Source organism: Bubalus kerabau, chromosome 11 (assembly GCF_029407905.1).
Source record: "Bubalus kerabau isolate K-KA32 ecotype Philippines breed swamp buffalo chromosome 11, PCC_UOA_SB_1v2, whole genome shotgun sequence".
Lineage (NCBI taxonomy): Eukaryota > Metazoa > Chordata > Mammalia > Artiodactyla > Bovidae > Bubalus > Bubalus kerabau.
In genome coordinates, this window is record NC_073634.1 from 43,592,417 (window position 1) to 43,617,193 (window position 24,777).

At 36.2% G+C, this 24,777-nt stretch overlaps 2 protein-coding genes across 10 annotated transcripts in view; one reads left to right on the forward strand and one right to left on the reverse strand.

Annotated features, from left to right (window-relative positions):
• The window catches only part of VRK2 (VRK serine/threonine kinase 2), a 108,611-nt gene extending 93,823 nt beyond the window's left edge, over positions 1 to 14,788 (forward strand). For 2 of the 3 annotated variants that reach the window (XM_055540168.1, XM_055540167.1), the window contains exons 12-14: positions 948 to 1,046; positions 8,199 to 8,360; positions 14,408 to 14,788. In XM_055540168.1, coding sequence (XP_055396143.1) covers positions 948 to 1,046; positions 8,199 to 8,360; positions 14,408 to 14,752 — 606 coding nt within the window. In that variant the 3' untranslated portion in view covers positions 14,753 to 14,788. Of the gene's footprint in view, positions 1 to 947; positions 1,047 to 8,198; positions 8,361 to 13,090; positions 13,129 to 14,407 lie in introns of all 3 variants that reach the window. The other variant, XM_055540169.1, reaches the window with a different exon arrangement.
• The window catches only part of FANCL (FA complementation group L), a 182,364-nt gene continuing 171,896 nt past the window's right edge, over positions 14,310 to 24,777 (reverse strand). For 5 of the 7 annotated variants that reach the window (XM_055540170.1, XM_055540171.1, XM_055540177.1 and 2 more), the window contains 7 exons: positions 20,875 to 21,025; positions 18,359 to 18,442; positions 17,831 to 17,876; positions 17,669 to 17,750; positions 16,583 to 16,699; positions 15,209 to 15,280; positions 14,310 to 14,856 (listed from right to left, as the gene is read on the reverse strand). In XM_055540170.1, coding sequence (XP_055396145.1) covers positions 14,821 to 14,856; positions 15,209 to 15,280; positions 16,583 to 16,699; positions 17,669 to 17,750; positions 17,831 to 17,876; positions 18,359 to 18,442; positions 20,875 to 21,025 — 588 coding nt within the window. In that variant the 3' untranslated portion in view covers positions 14,310 to 14,820. Of the gene's footprint in view, positions 14,857 to 15,208; positions 15,281 to 16,582; positions 16,700 to 16,773; positions 17,603 to 17,668; positions 17,751 to 17,830; positions 17,877 to 18,358; positions 18,443 to 20,874; positions 21,026 to 24,777 lie in introns of those variants that run through there. The other 2 variants (XM_055540175.1, XM_055540174.1) reach the window with 2 other exon arrangements.

The window sequence follows — 24,777 nt, forward strand, 5'->3', positions numbered from 1 at the left end:
ATGATCAAAAACACAGTATGATAATATAAACTGTCCTGAACTCAGTTCTCCTGAATGATCAAGTACAGAATAGTTTCCACAGTTCATTGCTTCCGTAACAAAAATCATTTTTAAGTCCAGAATGAATATCAATTGCATGGCCCAAAATCTCTCTTTTTAGACAGAATTCCCTTGTTAGCAGCTAATAACATTTCTTGTTTCTCTATTCGTGGACCTAATTGTTTAACAGAATAAATAATGAACTCCAGACTTGTGCTTTTTGGACAAAGATTCTTGAAAAAAAGAAGTCAGTAGACCAGGAAACATATATAATTAGATAAATAAAATGTTTCTAATTCAGTCTTCAAACGAAAGTTAGGAATGTTTAATTTTTAAATGTTATTTCCCTCAGCTTGCTTTGCGCCTTTTTTTAATTTTTAAATATTTATTTTTGGTGATATCTGTTCTTATTTGTGGCACGAGGAATCTTTGCGGGCTCTTCAGTAGGGCTGCAGGGTTTCTCTCCAGTTGAGTTGTGTGGGCTCCAGAGTGTGTGGGCTCCACGGCACGCAGGCTCTCTAGTGGAGGTGCACAGGCTCAGTAGTTGCAGCGTGCAGGCTTAGTTCCCCTGAAGGCATGTGGGATCTTAGTTCTCTGACCAAGGCTCAGACCCACATTCCCTGCATTGGAAGGGGGAACTCTTAACCACTGGATGATCAGGGAGGTCACAGTTGTACCTTTAAATTTAGTAGCTATAACAAAAATGTTTTGTTTAGGCATTGGAAAATAGCATATCACCATAAGAATCTTAGAAACTTATAGCATCTTTTTGGGGAAAAAAAAAAAAGAAGGGAAGGATTTTACCAATACTAGGCATCATAAACTGTTTGCTGTAAACTGAACTGCCTTCTTGAAATCCTCAAATACTATTAATGGAAATAACTGGAAGTAAACTTTTGTTTACTTAGGTCAGGAGGGGCGACCCTGAAGAGATACCCCTCATCCAAGGTAAGGAGCAGCAGCTGCGCTTTGCTGGAGCAGCCGTGAAGAGATACCCCACGTCCAAGGTAAGAGAAACCCAAGTAAGACGGTAGGTGTTGTGAGAGGGCATCAGAGGGCAGACACACTGAAACCATAATCACAGAAAACTAGCCAATCTGATCACACGGACCACAGCCTTGTCTAACTCAATGAAACTAAGCCATGCCGTGTGGGGCCACCCAAGACAGACGGGTCATGGTGGAGAGGTCTGACAAAATGTGGTCCACTGGAGAAGGGAATGGCAAACCACTTCAGTATTCTTGCCTTGAGAACCCCATGAACAGTATGAAAAGGCAAAATGATAGGATACTGAAAGAGGAACTCCCCAGGTCGGTAAGTGCCCAATATGCTACTGGAGATCAGTGGAGAAATAACTCCAGAAAGAATGAAGGGATGGAGCCAAAGCAAAAAGAATATCCAGTTGTGGATGTGACTGGTGATAGAAGCAAGGTCCTTTGCTGTAAAAAACAATATTGCATAGGAACCTGGAATGTTAGGTCCATGAATCAAGGCAAATTGGAAGTGAAACAAGAGATGGCAAGAGTGAACGTTGACACTTTAGGAATCAGAGAACTAAAATGGACTGGAATGGGTGAATTTAACTCAGATAACCATTGTATCTACTACTATGGGCAGGAATCCCTTAGAAGAAATGGAGTAGCCATCATTGCCGGGGTCCAGCCCCAGTGGATCCAGGGAATTCGAAGGGGAGATGGCTTCGGTGATCAGGATACGATAGAATTAAAGATATAGAGAGTGGTTAAATAAGGATAGCTCAGTGAGAAAATTCAGTGGAGAAAAGAGGCTGAATAACTTGGTTTACGTGGAAAGCTAATAAAATTCCAAAATAAGGAATTTACATCACTTATGTAGGCCACAGGCGTCCTCCCGTTCTCCTGAAGGAGAGGAGACGCTAAGGCCTCCCTGGTCAGATCTTCGAAGCCCAGGTATAATTAGTAGGCTTGACGAGCCTCCACGCTCAAGATGGGAATTCAGCCGGAAGGTGAGAGAAAGAACGACATGGGGAGACCAAGTTTTGGTGAACAAGGCCTGCACTTTATGTTCCAAAGTAGCTTTTATACTATATAGAGTCATGCAGTAAGCTAGGCATTCTTCCTGCAAACTTATCATATGCAAAAGTTTAGGTGATTTACATCATCTTCTGGCCCGAAGGCCTGTCAACATTTTAAGATCTTTTTTTCAGAAAACTTATTTTTCTCTAAAGGTGATTATTCTAAAGTCAGGCGCCACCCTCCGAAAGCATTAAAGTTGCATTCCTATAGGGCAAAGGTGTGGTAGGCTATAACAAGAAAAGAATTAACTCAAGGGTCCAAGATTACAAACATTAAAGCTACTACTTACACCAATTATATTAATCAATACACTGCCAGGGACACAGTAGGTAAGGGATATGGAAACTTAGCAGCAAACATTGGCCCAACAAGTGAAAAACCCTTCACCAATACAATTTCTAATCAATCTTTTAACTGCTCAAAGGAATCTGTATTTAGACAGTTTAGAACATCTCATGCCTCTCATGGTTGGGAGGCTCTGAACAATCACATGTGGCCGGAAGAACCTATTCAGGCAGGCTAGAGGACTTCCAAAGGAGTTTGTAGGTTGAAACACTCTTGTCATGCCCAGGAACTTTATTAACTGGAGCTGTAAGTTAACTCTTTTTCAGAGAGAGGTGGTGGGGGACAGCCCCCTGTAAAGTCATGGTGTAGGTGAGAGCACAAAGCAGTAAAGTAGGCAGACTCTGGTTTTGGGGGTAGGTGCTCGAGAATTTCCAGGGGGACTCCTGAGGCTCGATCCTGCCTTTGCATATGCCGAGCCTCCTTCCTTATGACCTTTGCCACGGGCGGAGTTCCTCACGCTGGCTCCTGGCACATCATGATCAACAAAAGAATCCAAAATGCAGTACTTGGATGCAATCTCAAAAATGACAGAATGATCTCTCTTCATTTCCAAAGCAAACCACTCAATATCACAGTAATCAAGCCTATGCCCCAACCAGAATTGCTGAAGAAGCTGAATGGTTCTATGAAGACTTACAAGACCTTTTAGAACTAACACCAAAAAAAGATGTCCTTTTCATTATAGGACACTGGAATGCAAAAGTAGGAAGTCAAGAAACACCTGGAGTAACAGGCAAATTTGGCCTTGAAGTACAGAATGAAGCAAGGCAAAGGCTAATAGAGTTTTGCCAAGAGAATGCACTGGTCATAGCAAACATCCGCTTCCAACAACACAGGAGAAGACTCTACACATGGCCATCACCACATGGTCAATACTGAAATCAGCTTGATTATATTCTTTGCAGCCAAAGATGGAGAAGCTGTATACAGTCAGCAAAAACAAGACCGGGAGCTGACTGTGGTTCAGATCATGAACTCCTTAGTGCCAAATTTAGACTTAAGTTGAAGAAAGTAGGGAAAACCACTAGACCATTCAGGTATGACCTAAATCAAATCCCTTATGATTATACAGTGGAAGTGAGAAATAGATATAAGGGACTAGATATGATAGACAGAGTGCATGATGAACTATGGATGGAGGTTCTTGACATTATACAGGAGACAGGGATCAAGACCTTCCCCAAGAAAAAGAGATGCAAAAAAGCAAAATGGCTGTCTGAGGAGGCCTTACAAATAGCTGTGAAAAGCAAAGGAGAAAAGGAAAGATACAAGCACCTGAATGCAGAATTCCAAAGAATAGCAAGGAGAAAACCTTCCTCAGCGATCAATGCAAAGAAATAGAGGAAAACAACAGAATGGGAGAGACTAGAGATCACTTCAAGAAAATTAGAGATACCAAGGGAACGTTTCATGCAAAGATGGGCTCGATAAAGGACAGAAATGGTATGGACCTAACAGAAGCAGAGGATATTAAGAAGAGGTGGCAAGAATACACAGAAGAACTGTACAAAAAAGATCTTCACGACCCAGATAATCACGGTGGTGTGATCACTCATCTAGAGCCAGACATCCTGGAATGTGAAGTCAAGTGGGCCTTAGAAAGCATCACTACGAATAAAGCTAGTGGAGGTGATGGAATTCCAGTTGAGCTGTTTCAAATCCTGAAAGATGATGCTGTGAAAGTGCTGCACTCAATATGCCAGCAAATTTGGAAAACTCAGCAGTGGCCACAGGACTGGAAAAGGTCCGTTTTCATTCCAATCCCAAAGAAAGGCAATGCCAAAGAATGCTCAAACTACCACAGAAGTGCACTCACCTCACATGCTAGTAAAGTAATGCTCAAAAGTCTCCAAGCCAGGCTTCAGGAATACGTGAACCATGAACTTCCAGATGTTCAAGCTGGTTTTAGAAATGGCAGAAGAACCAGAGATCAAATTGCCAACATCTTCTGGATCATCAAAAAAGCAAGAGAGTTCCAGAAAAACATCTATTTCTGCTTTATTGACTATGCCAAAGCCTTTGACTCTGTGCATCACAATAAACTGTGGAAAATTCTGAAAGAGATGGGAATACCAGACCACCTGACCTGCCTCTTGAGAAACCTATATGCAGGTCAGGAATCAACAGTTAGAACTGGACATGGAACAACAGACTGATTCCAAATAGGAAAAGGAGTATGTCAAGGCTGTATATCGTCACCCTGCTTATTTAACTTATATGCAGAGTACATCATGAAAAACGCTGGGCTGGAAGAAGCACAAGCTGGAATCAAGAATGCCGGGAGAAATATCAATAACCTCAGATATGCAGATGATACCACCCTTATGGCAGAAAGTGAAGAGGAACTAAAGAACCTCTTGATGAAAGTCAAAGAGGAGAGTGGAAAAGTTGGCCTAAAGCTCAACATTCAGAAAACTAAGATCATGGTATCTAGTCCCGTCACTTCATGGCAAATAGATGGGGAATCAGTGGAAACAGTGTCAGACTTTATTTTTTTGGGCTCTAAAGTCACTGCATATGGTGATTGCAGCCATGAAATTAAAAGACGCTTACTCCTTGGAAGGAAAGTTATGACCACCCTAGATGGCATATTAAAAAGCAGAGACATTCCTTTGCCAACAAAGGTCCGTCTAGTCAAGGCTATGGTTTTCCCAGTGGTCATGTATGGATGTGAGAGTTGGACTGTGAAGAAAGCTGAGCACCGAAGAACTGATGCTTTTGAACTGTGGTTTTGGAGAAGACTCTTGAAAGTCCCTTGGACTGCAAGGAGATCCATCCAGTCCATTCTAAGGGAGATCAGTCCTGGGTGTTCATTGGAAGGACTGATGCTAAAGCTGAAACTCCAGTACTTTGGCCACCTCATCCAAAGAGTTGACTCATTGCAAAAGACCCTGATGCTGGGAGGGATTGGGGGCAGGAGGAGAAGGGGATGACAGAGGATGAGATGGCTGGATGGCATCACTGACTCGATGGACATGAGTTTGGGTAAAGTCCGGGAGTTGGTGATGGACAGGGAGGCCTGGTGTGCTGCGATTCATGGGGTCACAAAGAGTCGGACACGACTGAGCAACTGAACTGAACTGAACTGAAACTTTTGTGAAGGTGGTGGAGATATTGATATTTTGTCCTGAAAAGCAAATCTTTGGGGGTATATGCCTCAATCAAGGTGGCAGTAGGCTAGCTGAAATTACTCTCTGATAGTTGTAAAGAGACTAGAGTTGAATTAGAAGAATCTATGATCAGGGCCACCTCAGTCTATTTATGCCATCCATTGGGATGTCATATCCAGAATTCACTGAAGGAAACCATATTCAGTAAGAATGCTTATGGAGGCAGGGAGTAGCTATAGGTCATAGTTTAAAATATTCAAGCTATCCGACATTTCAGGCAAGAAAAAGTTTGTTCCTTGTTTCACCCTGAATCTGAGGTTTGCATAGCAAATGCAGGGGTGAATAAATTATTATGGGTAGTAGTAATCTTTGTATTGACCTTAAAAGTCTACAGATTTCTTTCTTGAGTTACGTCCCAAAATAATTCTGTTAAACTTGTCTTCATATTTATTTTCTGTGTGAGAAAAAGTAGCATATGCATTCTTAATTATAAGCATATTTTTGCTTATTTAATTTTAGGAGTATAAAAGTATTCCTTATTTTGTAAAACAGTGTGACGTGTCAATGGAAAATTAAATAAAAATTACCTGATTTGAATAGTCACTTTCTGGAAAGTGACACACATTTGGATAGTGTCCTTCTATTTGATAATGTGAGATATCCAGAGTGTTTTCTATACTTAGTTTTATATCTTTGAGAATACAGAGTGTAGTGTTTTCTATACTTAGTTTTATATCTTTGAGAATAAGTTTTACTCTGTTCACAGTTAAGGATTAAACTTCATGATCCCACTTCGCTCTTACGATTTTAAAAGTTTCCTTGCTGCTGCTAAGTCGCTTCAGTCATGTCCGACTCTGTGCGACCCCATAGATGGCAGCCCACCAGGCTCCCCCGTCCCTGGGATTCTCCAGGCAAGAACACTGGAGTGGGTTGCCATTTCCTTCTCCAATGCATGGAAGTGAAAAGTGAAAGGGAAGTTGCCCAGTCGTGTCCAACTTTTTAGCGACCCCATGGACTACAGCCTACCAGGCTCCTCCATCCATGGGATTTTCCAGGCAAGAGTACTGGAGTGGGGTGCCATTCTCTTCTCTGAAAGTTTCCCTAGAAATAGAAATTTTCCATAAACTGGATATCATTTTATCAGCTAGAAGTGCTCACGGCAGCACAACTTACCCATCCAGCCAACTGACAGCAGATCCAGGAAGGCACTGTCTCTTCCAGGAGGCCTCACAGAGGACTGAATATGTTAGAACAAATTTTGTTTGTGCATCAGAGGCTTCTGGGCCCCAAACTGTCATATCTAAAGTGCCTAGCATACAAGAGGCACCAAAATCATCAATTAATATCTCAACTAATCCTTTATGTCACAGAACACATTTCATGATGATTGGCATGTCAGCATTTTATTCGGATAGAACTGTGTAGAGCGGCCTTGGGAAACCCTTTGTTTCACACTCGTGGTATGATGGGCATTTATTACCAAGACGACTTCAATGGAAAACTGGCTCAGAAGTGGTTACACGTGAATTTTCCTAGGAGTTGGAGAGAGTTGACTGATAGAAATAAAGAACCCCTGAGTGATCAGACAGCAATTCCAATTTTCAGGTTACTGAGAAGCAGTGGTTTTGCTACCCTTTGAGAACCTGGGATCCGGGAGGAGGGGTGAATAAAGAATGGTGTTGTGACAGCTTAAACGTAGCCACAAAACACCAGCATATTTTCAAGGGAAAGAGTGAACACATTTGGCAATAGAAGCCCAAAATTGGGAGACTACAAATGAAGGCTCTGCTTGCCCAGCCAATGTAATTCACTCTCTGGTTTGGCACTGGCTACTCCATTATTTCCCCTTGTACTGTTCCTATCTTCTGCCCCCTATTTAACCCACGAAACAAAGGTGATGGCACTTTCAGCTGCTGTAAACATGAAGCTGCTGAACAAATACTTCACATAAGGATCTTCACTGTGGCTTTCAATCTTCCAACTGTATTGTGGGAGCTGCCCTTCTATTTCCGTGTCTCCTTCAAGGTTATTGAGAGTCAGTCATCCCCCCAGATAACAGCATGGTGTGAAAAAGAAACCTTAGAGACAGCAAGCTTGTTATAGAATTTAACCTCTGATACTGGTACACAGAATTAGATGACATGGACTGTTATTCATCTGTTCAAAGGTTAAATTACCTGTATAAAAAAGTAAGCAATATCATAAGCTCCTTTTATATGTTCACATTAATTAGGCTCACTTCAATGATAGGAAACGAAGATTCTAATTAATAAGAATTTAAACTGAAAAGATGTGCTGGATCCACTCCCAGCAAAGGTTAATAATGAATTCATGTGCAGTTTTAAAATGTGACAGTTTTCTGTAAAAAATGCCGTTTTCAATAAGCAAGTTATCTGTAGAGATAATTTCTAAAGAGTGCACAACAGTGACACTAATTTTAATTGGTCTTGTCCTATTGATGAGAATAGGCCTGGATCTTGCCAACTACTCTATTTTTCTGTAACTTCCATTTGTTGGTTTACTCTTTATTTCTTCCTTTTTTCAAAGATTGGCAAGTATAGAGTTTTCAAGAATCTGAACATGAATGGTTTTCTTTTACAAATGTCAAAAGTTTTCACTGTGTATGTCATTACTTCTTGTGTGTCAACAGGTTGATTCACGAAAGGCTGCGGCAAAACAAGTCTATCAGGTGCAGAATACCTTAATAGAAAAAAAAGGCCACAGTGATAGAAGTGCTGAGTCCCGTACACCAAGGAGAAAAGTGCAAGAGGAGGAGAAGCTGATGGGATTGCTTAACAGTGAAACAGTGCAGGTAAGAGGTGTTTTCTCGTTGACTTCCTTAAGGTTACATTAGAATATGCCCTTTGGGAATAAAGACTTTTATTTTCTCCTGAGGACCAAGGTTGTACAGTTGTGCTAAAAAAGAAAGGACAGAAAATATCCTATTGGGCAGATAAAACCAAAGCAGCCAACACCAGTTATCACAGAAACAGAATGACAGTGAGCACCTTTGCCTGCAGATCTGATTCTTTCTTCAGCCTGAGAATGTAATGAAATGCACTGGAATTTGTTATGCTGTCTGTGATCCCTGAGGGACTCACCGTATTCCACACTTTTACATAGACTCCTCCAATGTCCAGCTCATCAGCAGGTGTGAGAGTGTCCCTGTCACCGTGGCTGTATTTACTATTCTTTCTTTACTTATTTTTGGCTGCACTGGGTTGTCCTTCCTGTGTGCAAGCTTTTTCTAGTGCAGTGAGTAGGGATTGCTCTCTAGTCCTGATGAGCTGTGGGCTTCTCATCGTGGTGGCTTCTCTCATTGTGGTTCACAGGCTCTAGGGCACACCGGCTCAGTTTCCTCACGGCACGTGGAATCTTACTGGACCAGAGATTGAACCCCTGCATTGGCAGGCAGATTCTTAACCACTGGACCACCAGAGAAGTCCAGTTGTATTTTTAAATGACATATTTTTTATATCATCCAATCATTTCTTTGGCTAGTGACTCACCTCTAGCAGATGACTCATTCAAGCAACAGCAAATCTTTCCTAATTTAACCTTTTTTGACAAGAGGCATACAAGGTATTTATATCTGCAGTCAAAACATTTTTTTCCCAGAACAGCCAACATTTTATTATTTAAATAACATCATTTTCCCCAAATGACTTGAGGTAGTTTACAATATGAAACAAAATAATTTAATGCCCCCTCCTTCTATTTCTTCCCCACCCAAAGAAAGAAAAACAAATTGGTTAATCAGCCAACTGGGATGTTAATTGCTAAAGTGAGCACTGAATTTGTCTCTGAACTTCTTGTCAGCCAAGGCAAAAATTAGAAGCATACTAGGTAGGCATTTCTCATGTAACCAGCAAGCATACAAGTTTATCGAGAGAGATATGCTTTTTTAGTACTAATAGGAGTCTTTTATATTTATTGTTATAAAACAATGGTAGCATCATTTGTTTTCTGTTTTCTTTTTAAATTGATAATCTACTTCAAATGAACAGAAGTTCCCATTTATAAAATTAAAGACAAATACTACTCAGTGACAAAGTTTAGAGATTCTTGAAATGCTCTTTTTCAACCCTTAATGGGCACTGGTTTCACCTGAGTATGTAGTAGAGAGGGATATAAAAATACTGATGCCCACATTCCAATAAAAGAAATGGATTTGTTTTAATTGGGGTGGTAATGCGATAGATGTGTATAGATTTTATCACTCCTGAAAGTTCTTTGTTTCTTTTCTCAGTCAGTCCCCTTCCCTCAGGGGCAATTTATATTCTGATTTTTGTGGCTAAATTTAGTTTTGTTTAAATCTGGGTCTCCTGCATTGCAGGCAGATTCTTTACCATCTGAGCAACCAGGGAAGCCCCTCACAAACATGTAGTCGTATGGTATGCCCTCTTTTCTAGCTTCTTTCACTCAGCATGGTTTCTTGAAATTTCTCCATATTATTGCACCCACCAGTAATTTGTTCTTTTTCGTGTTGAGTAATACTCCATTGTATAGTTACATCATAGTTTGTATATACGTTCTTCTATCAGTGGGCACCTGGGCTTCCCCTGACCCTTGTTGTTGTTGTTCAGTTGCTAAGTAGTGTCAGACTCTGACCCCATGGACTGCAGCACCCGAGGCTCCTCTGTCCTTCACTAGCTCCCGGAGTTTGCTCAAATTCATGTAATTGAGTCGGTGATGCTATCTAACCATCTCATCCTCTGTGGCCCCCTTCTCCTCCCGCCCTCTTCCTGATCTTTCCCAGCATCAGGGACTTTTGTAATGAGTCAGCTCTTCGCATCAGGTGGCCAAAGTACTGGAGTTTCAGCTTCAGCATCAGTCCTTCCAATGAACATTCAGGATTGATTTCTTTTAGGACTGACTGCTTTGATCTCCTTGCTGTCTAAGGGATTCTCAAGAGTCTTCTCCAGCACCACAGTTCAAAAGCATCAATTCTTTGGCACTCAGCCTTCTTTATGGTCCAACTCTCACATCCATACATGACTACTGAGAAAACCATAGCTTAACTATATGGACTTTTGTTAGCAAAGTGATGTCTCTGCTTTTTAATATGCTGAGTTTATCATAGTTTTCCTTCCAAGCAGCAAGCATCTTAATTTCATGGCCAGTCACTGTCTGCAGTTATGACACAAGTCCTTCTATGGATATGTTCTGTTTTTCCTGAGAAGTGGAATTGCTGGATAACAGGAGAGATGTATGTTCAACATTATAAAAAGCTAACAGATACTTGCCATTTTATACTCCCACCAATAATGTATGCAAATTCCAGCCATTCCACACCCTCCCTCTGCACTATTTGGTGTTTGTCTTTCTAGCCATTATAGCGTTGTGTGTATTAGTATCTCATAGTCATTCTAGTTATCATTTACCTGATAACTAATCATGGTGACCACCTTTTCCTCTGCTATCCACTCATATATCTGCTTTTGTGAAGTGCCCTTTCAGGTGTTTTTATCTTTTATTTGGATAATTGTTTTTAAGTTGTAGGAATTCTCTACATTTTCCATGTCCCCTGTTCAATATCTATATTGCAGAAATGTTCTTGTGTGCATCCTGCCTATTTATTTAGTCTTTTATGAACAGAAACTGTTTGTTTTTATTTGAAATTCAGTGTATCAATTTGCCTACTACTTGAAGATCACAAAGTTATTCTGATATCTTTTAGAAGGTCTATAGTTTTAGCTTTCATATTTGGGTCTATGAGCCATCTCAGATCAATTGGGTATGGTGTGAGTGACATAGAGGTTGACGTTCATTTTTTCAATGTTGTAAGCCAGTTATCCCAGCACCGTTTCTTTAATATTTATTTATTTGGCTGCACTGGGTCTTAGCTGTGGCATATGGGATCTAGTTTCCTGACCAGGGAGCAAACTGAGGCCTCCTGCTTTGGAAGCACAGGATCTTAGCCAGTGGGCCACCAGGGAAGTCCCAGAGTACCATACTTAAAAAGATTTTTCTCATTTCTTTGGAGCCCTTTTCAGAAGTCAGCTGACTATTATAAACATGGGTCTACTTCTAGACTCTCTTTTCGATCACTTTGTTTATCCTTAGTTCTAAAATCAGGTAGTCCTTCAGCCCCTTTCTTTTCTCCAAAGATGCCCTGGCCATTTTAGATCCTGGTCCCCTCCATTAAAAATTTAAGAATCATCTTGTCAATTTCCACTAAACAGCAGAGTGGGATTTTAATTGGGACTACACTGAATCTAAAGATCAGTCCAAAGGGAACTGAAATCCCAACAACATTGAATTCTCCAATGCAAGAACTTGACACTTCTCTCCATTTGTTTCTTTAAACATTTTTTAGTGTAGATAGCCTACACTGCTTCCATTAAAATGATGTCTCAGTATTTTGGTTTTTAATCCTATTGTAAATGTCATTTTTCAAAAACTTCATATTCCAGTTATTTGTTGCTGGTATGTAGAAATGAAATTTTAATGCCCTTGTGTCTTGAGATCTTCCTGCAATTCACTTCATTAGTTCTAGTAGTTCTTTTGTATGCTTAGGATTTTTTACATAATCAATCATGTTTTCTGAAAAGTTTTCTTCCTCATGTTCATGTCTTTCATTTCTTTCATGTCTTATTACACCTGCTGGGACCTCTAATACTATATTGACAATTCAATGTAGTAATGAGTGGGCATCCATTTTATATTCCTCATTTTAGGGGGAAAGCATTCATTCTTTCACCATTAAGTATGATGTTAGCTGTAGATTTTTCCTAAATGCCTTTTATTATCAGGCTGAGGAAATTTCATTATATTTATAGTTTACTGAAGAATAAATTTTAGTCAGGAATGGGTATTGTTTTTTGGGATGTGTTCAGATCATATAATTTTTGATCTTTACTAGTATAATAAACTCCACTTAGTTATGATGTGTTGTCATACTGAATTCAATTTGCTGTTTTTCCATTATAGATTTTTATATTTCCGTTGATGAGAGATAGTGGTCTGTAATTTTTTGTTTCAGTATCCATGTGTGATTTTGTCTTTCAGTCACTGTGCAAGTTACATTAGAGGGAAGTATCTATTTTCAGAAAATGTTTCAATAAGATTTGTCTTTCATGAATGAGAGTTTAGCAAGAAAACTATCTAGGTCTATAGTTTTGTTGTAAAATTTTAAATTATGAATTTACTCTCTGTCACATGATTATTAGATTTTCTTTTTCTTCTTATGACAGTTTTTATAATTGATCTTTCAAGGAATTTGTCTATTTCATGTAACTTGTCAAATCTGTCAGCACTGTGTAGTTCCTAACATTCTTTTATACTTTTAACATCTTCAGTATCCTGGTAATGATAACTGAATTCATGTTGCTTTACAGTGACATGGTCTCCCCAGTTCCCAAACCCTGGAAAGCATTGGTCTGTTCTGCATCACTGTAATGTTGTCATTTTGAGTATGTCAGTATAAACCAAATTATACACTATGTAACTTCAGATTGGCTTTATTTCCTTCCCCATAATGTCTGTGAGATCCATCCAAATTTTGCATTTATTGATAGTTCATTCTTTTCTTATTGCTAGGTGGTATTCTGAGGTATGGATGTAGTGTTGAAGAACATGTGAGTTTCTTCCAGTTTTTTTGCCTTTTGCCATTTATGTCTAGTAGTTCTCAGTTAATTACTAAAAGCAATGTTTTCTAGTAAGGAGGATGTGAGATACTGCCTGTTTGCCATCCCTTGCTTAATGCAAAGTAGTGGTGGTCGGTAGGGCTGTGTACCAATAAAACTTTACTCATAAACAGGCAGTGAGCCACTTATCCAGTCCTCCAATAGACTGTCTTTCCCAATCAGAGCTCTCAGGAAGACAGCTGAGGGTTAAATCCTTCCATGAGTGCTTTCCCACTTGACATAATCTGTTGTTGCTTAAGGAGAGACGAGGTATATAGGTCACACAGGAGAGGACTGTCTTGAAATTTCAATAGTCGACTTCTATTTTTACCTAGATGGGGACTAACTAGATCATTCGTTTCTACATGTAAGTTAAGTTGTATGTAAATACAGTTTAAGTTAGCTTACCTGTGGCTCTTATCCTTTAGAAATACGATTTGATGGTATATTTCTTTGTGAAAGAACTACGCTTTATTGGCCTACTGGAATAACTATTAAATCATTTTGCCTTTTTAGTGAATTAAACTGAGAAAATTTAGGAAATTTTCATTTGTGTGACTTTCTTAGCTCTCAGGCAGCAGTTTATAGTTATCTCAGTAATTTCTTAATGGAAAAGCTGAAGAGCCTTCAAGACATCTCTTTGGGCATGGTAAAACTAACTTGTATAGACTGATTCCTTTTTGCACAGGAGGTTAGAGTGAGCATCTTTTCTCAGGTCAATTTCTGAACAAATAGATTTTTACCAGCTGTCTTCTTGAGGTCTTTTATGGGAAGATATGGGTGCTTGGGCAGGAAGCTACAGTGGACAGGCCACTGGCTGATACCACTCTATGTGGGTGCCCAGTACACAAGTACCATCGTGCTCCAGTGCTTCCAGCATCTTTAATTATTACTGACCAAAAAGCCTTCTAATGATGACTGCTCTTATCCCCATAAGATTAAGCCTGGTTTTTTTCTTGCCAAAAAAAATCATTATTTTCATATGCTATCCTATTTTAAGAAATAGCCTACTTCTTGGTTTAAAAGTTCCAATCAAATTAACCAGATTGATTGTTTGATGCTTTATAAATACTTAAAATCCAGAACCTAAAAATAACTTCTCAGGAAAAATGAAAAAGCACACAAAAACTTGATCTTATGTAACACATTTAATTTAGCATTCTTAAAAGAGTACACTAAAATACTTGAATACCTCAAACCTAACACATAATAAATATGTATTTTCTCATAGGAAAGCACAAGAAGAAGACAAAAATATTGTGAGTCTCAAGAATTTCAAAATGATGTAAAAAGTTCTCCACATGAATCCAGCTGTATACAATTCCCAAATTCATTTTATGAAACCCATCAAGATTTTACCAATCCAGATATGTTCAACAAGTCAAGCTCTCCATCTTGGTACACAAACCCTTCTACAACTGGTATGGAGGTCACAGAATTAGACAGTTCTACAGGATTTTGGTTTACAGTGTCCCAGTTTACATTTAGCGAAGAGATAAAATTAGATATATATTATTATAGCTTCACCATTATTGTTCTTTTGATATTAGTATGTCTTGCTTTATATTTTCTCTGAAGTTATCAAATAAAATCCTTTTGATAATTTAAGTTTCTAGCTCTTCACAGGAATGCTGCATTCTTATTTCAGGCTTTTCTCCCAGACATTTTCAAGGTAATTGGCTTATAGAAAGAGAGGAATGCTTTATATTAGAAATGTTGTAATGATAGGTAAGAATAAATAAGATAAAATACTTAAGATTCAGATCATCTAGGAAAACTAGAAAAGGGGTTAACCTATTTTTGATCAAAACAGAGATCTTTAAATTAAAATATTAATAGAGGCAAATTTATCTTAGAAGTTTTTTTAAAATAAATTGACAAATGTTTCTAAAAGTTTTATATATACTGATATAAAATTATATACTACATGTACTATATATATAAATCTTTTATACTATATAAATAAATCTTCTAAAACACATTACTGAAAGCTAGGTACAGTTTTATGAAATGTGACAAATAATTTGCTTACCTTACTACAATACGGACATTCACCAAATATGATGTTAAAACTCTGTCTACTAGTCAGTAGTCCTCTCAACCACTGAAAATTTTGAACAGAGAAGAAAAGAGGAGGAATGTCAACATGATTACAGGTACTCCAAATTCCATTTCATTCTTTTTGAGTACACTATATTTTTATGTCAGAAGATTTGCCTTCTTAATTTTCTTTTGCAAGAAGCATTTTCTGAGCCAACACCAAACTACTAAAATGCTAAAAAACAAGGGGAAACCAGTATGGATTTTAAGGTCTGTACCACTGATTTATAATCAAATTACAGGCCCCTTTAAGAATCTGATAAAATGCACATACCTCCTCTACCCTAGCACAGCTGTACACAAAAATAGTGTGTTCAAATTCATGGAGTTCACAGACCTAACCTAAATCCATGAATCACAAATTAAGAACTCCTGCTATAAAAGGTACCACAGGCTCTTAAAATTTAGGTATTAATTCTGATCTTAATCACCAATAGTGGGGTTAATTCTCAACCCATTAATTACAAGCAGGAGGCAACCCATTTTTAAAAATTAAATGAATTTTCATTATTACAAAAGAAAGCATATGTTCCCTTAAGAGTATCTCTATAATTAGACCTCATATTTTATGATTTTATATAAGGTATATTGCATCCCTACCTAAATTCTCCACTGTTAAACTGCAGATAGCACCAGCCACTAAACTAATCACAAAAATCATGAGGTGATTTTAAGGAAGTCTTTGAACAGTGAAAGCACTATACAATGACAGGTTGTTTTTGTCGACAGAGGCACACATAGTTAATTGAATGTCCACTGTGCCCTAAGATAAATGCTAGAGAGCAAGTGGCTGCAGACAGGAGTGAAAGCAGACTTAACATATAATAAACAGTAAGTGTCACTAAGTGTTGTGAGATATTCAGATCACAAAATGCATTCTTAACATCAAAAGTAGGATTATTACATTTATTCTGTACTTAAATATAGCCTGAAAAGTAACAGGTACTCTGTGGTACTAGCTCCCTTTCACTTTATTTCCACCATTAGTCCTACTTGTTTGAGTCTACACTGTGGTTACATGAGATATTTACACAAAGATTCCAATGTTCCATCAGAATCTTTAATTTGTTATACATCAGTGAAAAATCCATGAATACAGTCTAGATACATGTCCCCCCTTCTTGGATACTTTAGAACATTTCTAAGTTCATCAGTAACCATGAAGAAGTGAAACAGGGCATTTGGAATGAATGGTAAAGGAGCTAATGGCAAAAAAGGTGATCACTATTGACTAAACAGATTTTATTTTAGATTTCACATGTGTGTTTCCTACACTGTCAAGTCTTGCTGATATTTTTATTTTTACCTCATATAAGCATATATAATGGAAAGACTGGCCACATTGTGAATTATCACACACTTGATCAGGAATGGCACCATCAAGTTGATAGGCATAACAAATCCCACAATCCATAGAAAAATCCTTCAAAAGAAAAGAAATATTTGGGGTTGGGTGGGAGGAAAAAAGAAATAAGAATACACAAGGTGAAGTAAAGAATGAATATGGTGTTAGATAAAGTTAAATTTTTATAACATTTTTATAAAGGTAACTATATTACTATGTTATAGAAAATACAGTCACATCACTGTTTAACACCTTAGAAAAGCTATTTGCAAGAGAAGGCTTCCTTTTTCATCCAGTAAATAATATACACAGATATACTAAAAAACAGGTTCTACTTCTGGCTCACTAGATGTTTGGGCTTAAGTAATTTTTCTAGTTTGTACATCAATATAATGCCACGATAGAATGCAAAAACAGGAATTGACATCAGTTTGTGATTATACTAAACTTCAAAAGTACATAACTAACGGAAAAAGACAAAAACATACCACCAATTTAGTAGTCCATGTTCGTCATAAATCACTTCTATTATTTTTGCAATGTAGTAGTATCTATTCAGTTTTAACACATGTATACCTGTGGCGGATTCATTTTGATATTTGGCAAAACTAATACAGTTATGTAAAGTTTAAAAATAAAATAAAATTAAAAAAAAACAAACAAAAAAATAAAAAATAAAAAACTAGACTGCCATCTTTCACAAAGACTTCTTTCAAACTAATTAGAAATTTATTTCAGTAAGCCATAAGTAGACAGTATAGACAATCCAAACATCTCATTAGCTATACTGGAACTTTCCCCCTATTTTTAATAATAAAGATGTCATTAATCACTTCACTGCTTGAAGACCATGAAAAAAGTACACTTATAACACCAATCAAAGGTTAATAAGTTCTTTGATGCAACTGTTGCTTGCAGTTCAGAAATCTGTTGTAATATTCTTCCAGTTCCTTCCCTCTCAGCCTCATTTTTCTCTGGTGCCTAAAAGAACATTTAAGTTTCATTATGCAATACCATTTGGAATATCAAAGCACTGACAAAACTTACAGATTTTTCCAGGATAGCACGAGCTGGAAAGTCAATTTCTAAAACATCTTTCAAATTTTGTAACAGACTGTTTTCTGGATCCCTGAAAGTATGAAAAAAAAATTGTTATTAAATTTGTTTAATCATAGAAAAAAGTAAAAATTGTATTGCAAAGATACCTACCACAAATGTATGTTTCTGCTCAGCCTAATTCCCAGGGGTTTTACCACTTCAGATATTTTTTTAAAAAGAAAAAAAAATTGTCAATTTAGGGTTTGCTGCTTTCATTTTTAAAGTCACATTTGGCACAGAATTTGTCTCTTTATTGAGCTATATAACTGATAACACTGTATTATATATTTAGGTATACAGCATAATGATTTGGAATCTGTATTTTGCAAAATGATTATCACAAGTTTAGTTAACATCTACCATCATGCAGTTACAAAATCTGAAATATACATAGTATTTGTTAATTACAGGATTTCGTTTCCTAACTATTTGATTAGAAAATCTAAATCATATATATATATATATATATATATATATATATATATATATAAAGAAACACAGAAGTAGAGTTCACGATGAGACATTTTCATTTAAGATATTTACCATTAGTATATTAATACATTAGAATATTTAATTATTTCAGTAGTGGACAAGGATTTTATTATTCTGTTAAAAACATTTAAACCTGAGATCTCATACCATGGTCAGCTCCAAGAAAACAGCACTCAGGAAGCATGGTGGGATGCCTGGGGTCTACCTCTATATTTATTGAAACGTTATTCCCTAGAATAAAAGAATATTAAAGCTTTTAGAATTAGAACGGTTCATAAAAAAAATATAAAGGAGTAATTTGTCTGGGTACTTAGTTCATTGTATATCCAAGGAAAGATTGTTTTATATGGTTTTTTACAAAAGTAAATACATTACTAATTCATAATTTAAAAGAAGTGAAGTAATTTTAAAAACTTTGATCATGACTAAAGATTTGGGATCCTAAGTTTCAAAAAACAGTGCCAGTTCATAAGCTGTGTGTGTGCACCCAGTTGCTCAGTTGTGTCTGACTTTTTGCGACCCTCCCTGGAAGAAGACCCTGCTGGGTTCCTCTGTCCATGGGATTTTCCAGGCAAGAACAGTGGGGTGGTTGCCATTTCCTCCTCCAGGGGATATTTCCAACCCAGGGATTGAACCCACATCTCCTGCATCGGCAGACGGATTCTTTACCACTGAGCCACCTGAATTCTGGTTGGAATTCCATTAAAGTTTGAATTACAATTTTCTATGAAGTGATAAAAATCTTCAATATATAAAATTACAAGTTACAAACTGAAAAATACTCTAAATGACTTCTATAACTTTCTTGAAAAGAAGAACATAAAAGACTAAAAATACAATAAATGGTAAAAATAAATGTTTAAGATTTGAATTTTATACAAACATTGTTTCTCCATGTGAAGATGTCCTATGTAGGCTAACAAAGGGTTCAGTTCATATTAAATGTTTGGAAACTGTTCATTTAATATCAAAAACAACTAACAGTTCATGAAATCTAAGAAGTAAGCAATTTCTACTTGATACTACATTCTTCGATAAATTTTAACTATACTATAGTACAAATTTCAGAAATTTTATTGCTTTTATTGAACGTACATATAGTATAACTGTTTAAGGTTAATTTGGATTTCATTTTTATGGTAAAAATGTCTTGATAAATTCTATACACTATAGCTAAGGTTGGCAACAATATAAATACAATTATTACAGATCCGGCAAAAAGAGATAATCAAGTAAAATAAAAAATGAGTACAGTAATTCAATAAGAAAAGCAAAATTACAAAGTTAACTTATAATCTCACTGTTTAATGAATTTTTTACCACGAACACAAATTTCACGTTAGCCTTTAGCAATATCATCTGCTAATGGCTGCAGAAACTACTTTCACTTAACAACAATGGTCATACTATCGAATCTTTTGATTAACTTGCTGAAAACTTGGTCCTAGAAAGCCAAACCAGTGCCTGAAGGAAAAAAAAAAAGTAGCTAAAACGTAAATATATAACGAAAGTGAATAAAACCAAGGTTGTTTATGCTGAACCATGAGAAATAAAGTAAAAAGTGTATTTAACCATAACCTGGAGAAATAATTATATAATGGGGCCGTTAATACTATACTTCTTTGGAGACAATATTTTCATTTTAATATATACTTGTTCACAAATATACTGTAACTTGGTTAATTATTCTAAATTAAATACTGTTAAGGCTTTTTCAAACTCAGTAAGTAACAGTACTATTTGTAGAACTGCTGCACTTCTCTTACTTCTCATAGTAAGGTGTCCCTTTCCCCACCTAGATAATCTATTATACCTAGGTAGAAACTATGCAAACTGCTCAGTAATTTGGATATGATTCACATCAAAATATCCTTCTTAAAACTATAGTTTATTTACTGTGATCTCAAATATAGTTTTAAAACATCTAAAATCTTGAAAGGTTGAACTTTAAAACTGATTTCATGTATTGCTTGCTCATAATGATAATATATAAAACAGTAATTTCATAGTAAATAGAATATGGTAATATTGCCAGGATGATATTTATGGTTATTCCTTATCTTATTAATTTCACATATTTATAGTAAAGAAAATTTACTATAATACTTATTATTAATACTAATATAATTAATATATTATATAATACTTAATACTAAGGAGTACAATACTTAAAATATATTCAATTATTATTTTGTAAAGCTTTCTTTTTACTCTTCAATGGCATGTATGGCCCACTTCAGGTTCTTTTATCCTCCTCTATATTCCTGTTAGAAAATATTCCCAGACTTGTTCGTACTAATCTTGTCTAGTTTCACAAATGAAGACTTCATTATTTCTAACAGCTTTTTCCCAAGTAATGGAAGTTTAAAAAAAAATCTACTCCACAATTTCCATGCTAACTAAAAGCTAATTAAACACTATCTGAATGCTACATCCATGGATTAGATCATCACCTTTTATAATGAAACACCTCAGTACTTGTCCTTTCTACTTAAAATATTTACATTTAAATATGTACTAATAAATCATAGTTCATCCCTCATACAAAAAAGTCTTATCTAAAATCCAATGTCATCTTAGATTTCTTTTCCAAAGTAATACAAAATACACTCAAACATCTTTAAAAAAAAACAAAAAACTTCCCTAATCCTCCTTTACCCTACCCAATACAATTCTGCGTGCTGTAGCACTCCGTGTAGGTTTTTCTGGCTCAAGTACCCAAGTCTTCTCATCAATTTCATCCATAACATCCCAGAATGTCTTCAGTGATTCCAATGCTGCCAAAAACTGAGTATAAATGCTTATTAAGGAGCTCTGTGAAAAGACAAGTGAAAGCTGAGTAAGTTGCATGACTATCAATAGCAGGTAATCTTCCATTTACAACTCAGTTTACAAGTTTTAAGCTCTGTTTCATTTCAGCTAAAACTGGGCTCTAGTAAACAACAGTTAACTCTCCCTGCTTCGTATCTCTTCACCACTATTAGTATTAACAGAATTCTTCTTTGACTGTCACTGAACTGTACACTTACCAAGTAAACTTTTTAAAAACCATATTTATTTTTATTATGATTAATTTTGTACTATATGTATGGAAAAGTAATTACTACAAAGTATATTTAAACTGCTAATGTATATAATATATATTCAGCAGTCTACACAATTTTTAATATGAAAAATTTTACCCAGTTACCAAGCACTGTGTTTACAGTGCTCTTTGATACACTATTAATAAGTAACTTTGCAGACTTAATTAGACAGAGATTATGAAAAGGCTCTCCTCATTTTTAAAGAATTCAAACAGAAATTACAAGATTTCTTTTGATGTTAAATTTTTAGCCAGTCTCTAAATTCAGTATTTCAGGCATTAATCCTTTATGGGAATTAAATACATTTCACTACATAACAAGAATTAAAGCTGTCACTGACTTTAAAAATCAATTTATAATTACCTGATTCAAAGTCAAGAGTTTCTCATAAAATAATGTATGATTAAAAAGATACAACTATTTACTAAATATTTTATATAAAAAGCAAAACTAAAACCATTAAAAAAGAATTAGGGAATTTATTTATTGTTTCAAATAAAAAAAAAAGTCACCAAAAATACTGCAAATGTACTCATCCAAAATAATTGATACAAGCCAATAATTTAAGAATATGATACACCCAGAGTAAGATGAAAAGAAATAACTCCTTTAAAAATGTATTTTATACTTATGTACTTAAGAAAAATCTATTTCATCTCACTTCAGCAGGGTTTTACATGTAGATGGATTTCATAGCTCAGATTCACAAAGGTAGTTTCAACTCTTCTAACCTTCTATACACAGAAAAAAAGACTAGGAACTAGAACGTAATGTCCAAAAATAACCTTTTAGGAATTTGAGGGTAGGATGTCTGTTCTCTTCTAGTATATCATACTTATCTACAAGTTTAGATGCCAGAATCCAGAAATCAGAAAACCACAGACTCCCAAGTATTTTTTTTTTTTTTAAACTATGAGATGTCCTTTATTTCCTCTTTCACTGAACACACCATCATTCTTTATATACCTAACTAAGAAACCAGTTTTGACCCTTGTAGATTTCTGGTCTTATCACCTAATAAGTTCAAAAGCTAATATGAGACATAAGTCCATATTTAACATTTCTTGGTAATTATCTTAGTATTCTATACTATCAAAATAATCCATTATTCTTATTTCCATATCTAGATTTGCCATCCTTGACTTCATCTACTTTCCTGCAGGGTACCCTATTTAAAATAAAGCCTTGAACGTATCAGTCCCTCTCTTAAAACCATGTAAGTCAACATTCCAACTGGATTTTTTTCCCCTCTAGTTATATTTCCCTAAAGCCCACCATTTACATTGCAATTGATTTTTGTATTCTACAAACCTGATACTATGATTTCCTGGTTTACATTACACATTAAGTGCAGTTCTTCTCAAAGTGATGTTTTTGTCCTTGTGATATGACCATGGAATAAAAGCAGCACAAATTCTAAAAACTGTTCAATAAATATTTGTTTAAATTGAACTAAACTATTTGACATTAAACTATAACCACTGATGACCTTCATCATTCTATTTATTAGGACTACCATTATTTACAAGTAGCTTGCAAATTATGTTTTATCAGTGATTAAAACCACAGTTCTTTATCATGACTTACAGTTAATATTGTTCAATATGCATACAAAGATATGTTTATATAAAATAAAATGAAATACTTTCTGTGGGTATATTTACTACTCCAAGCTTCAATAACCACATTCTCTATGATGATTCACAAACTTATTTAGCCCAGATAGAGAATCCAAAACTACTTAGCCATTTCTATATTGATGATATCTATATGGCTGTCTAACTTGCACACCATACTGAGATGGTCATCATCTTCCCAAAGAAGAATTCCCTTCCTGTTTTGTTTTTTCTTAGTGAAGGGACTACTACTTTTCCTACTGCCTAAGCCAGGAATCTAAGCATAGTTTTAAGTAGATTACTAAAACAACCTTCTAACTGAATTTTCTTCCTTTAGACATAGCCCTCCTACTGTAATGGACTTTTGTACTCTGTAAATCTAATACTGTAATCTCTTTGCTTACAATAAAAGTCATTAACCATTAGATGCAAATACAATAAACCATTTCCTAGACAGTATGTTGGGATTTTTAATAGTTTTACTGAGGTATACTTGTCATACAAAGAACTGCACATATTCCGTGTGTTCAAGTTGATGACTTTGGGCATATGCATATATCCATAATACCATCACCACAATCAAGGTAACAGATACAGCCAACACTTTTCAAAGTTTCCTTATGTCCTTTTGGGGTTTTCTTAACAAAGAACATGAGCTGTACCCTCAACAAATTGTAAAATGCATACTACTTGAATTGTAAACTATCTTGTACACATGGTCCCTGACCTAGAGAAATTCACAACCTATCAAATCAGAAAGATCTGCACCACATTAGACAAAGGATTAACACCCTTAATATAAAAGGTTACTTCCTGAAAATCAACTTTCAAAATACATACATACGTATTAAAGAATAGGGGATAAAGTTTCCCAGAGAAAAACTTCACATAATCATTTAAAAAATACTTCACCTCATAAGTTTAGACATTATTTCTAAGTGCAGAGTTTCAGGTATGATGAAGTAAAGTGCAAAGTTTCAGAGATAAGCAAAGCCTCCAATTTAAGAGGATGGTACAAAAAACAAGGTATACTGGATTGGGGGGTGGGGGTGAGTCTGCTTTCCCAAAGTAGCTTTTCTTTCAATAACTGCTGCTGCTGCTAAGTCGCTTCAGTCGTGTCCGACTCTGTGCGACCCCAGAGATGGCAGCCCACGAGGCCACCCCGCCACCGCCTCCCCCCGTCCCTGGGATTCTCCAGGCAAGAACACTGGAGTGGGTTGCCATTTCCTTCTCCAGTGCATGAAAGTGAAAAGTGAAAGGGAAGTTACTCAGTCATGTCCAACTCTTTGCGACCCCATGGACTGCAGCCTACCAGGCTCCTCCATCCATGGGATTTTCCAGGCAAGAGTACTGGAGTGGGGTGCCATCGCCTTCTCCGCTTTCAATAACTAGACAGCTCAATTCCATGGTATGGCTTCTTTCTTACAGCCCTCCCATTACTAGTCACTGCTTTATTACAGAACGCCACTGAAGATGTGAGCATTTTGAAAGTTCTATGGGACCATGGTATAGGCCCTTAATCCATTCTAGAATATGATTCAACACCAATGATTTTGATTCAAGGCTTCATTTGTCACTAAGTAGTATGGTTTTTAAAACGACCCTTTTAATGACAATTTTTATTTTCTTTGTACTTGTCCAGGCTTCCCACAATAATATATATTATTTGTATAATCACAAAAGAGCACAGATAGAAACAGAAATAAAAGGTCTGTCCACTATCCTTTCATTTCATGATGTGTATAGTGAAAAATATACTAAATTTAATGAAACTAATATTTCAACCATGCATCAGGACTATGTTAGGATCTCCAATACAAAGATAAAAGAACCCAGTTCACTATCACCATTCTAATCTTGTAGG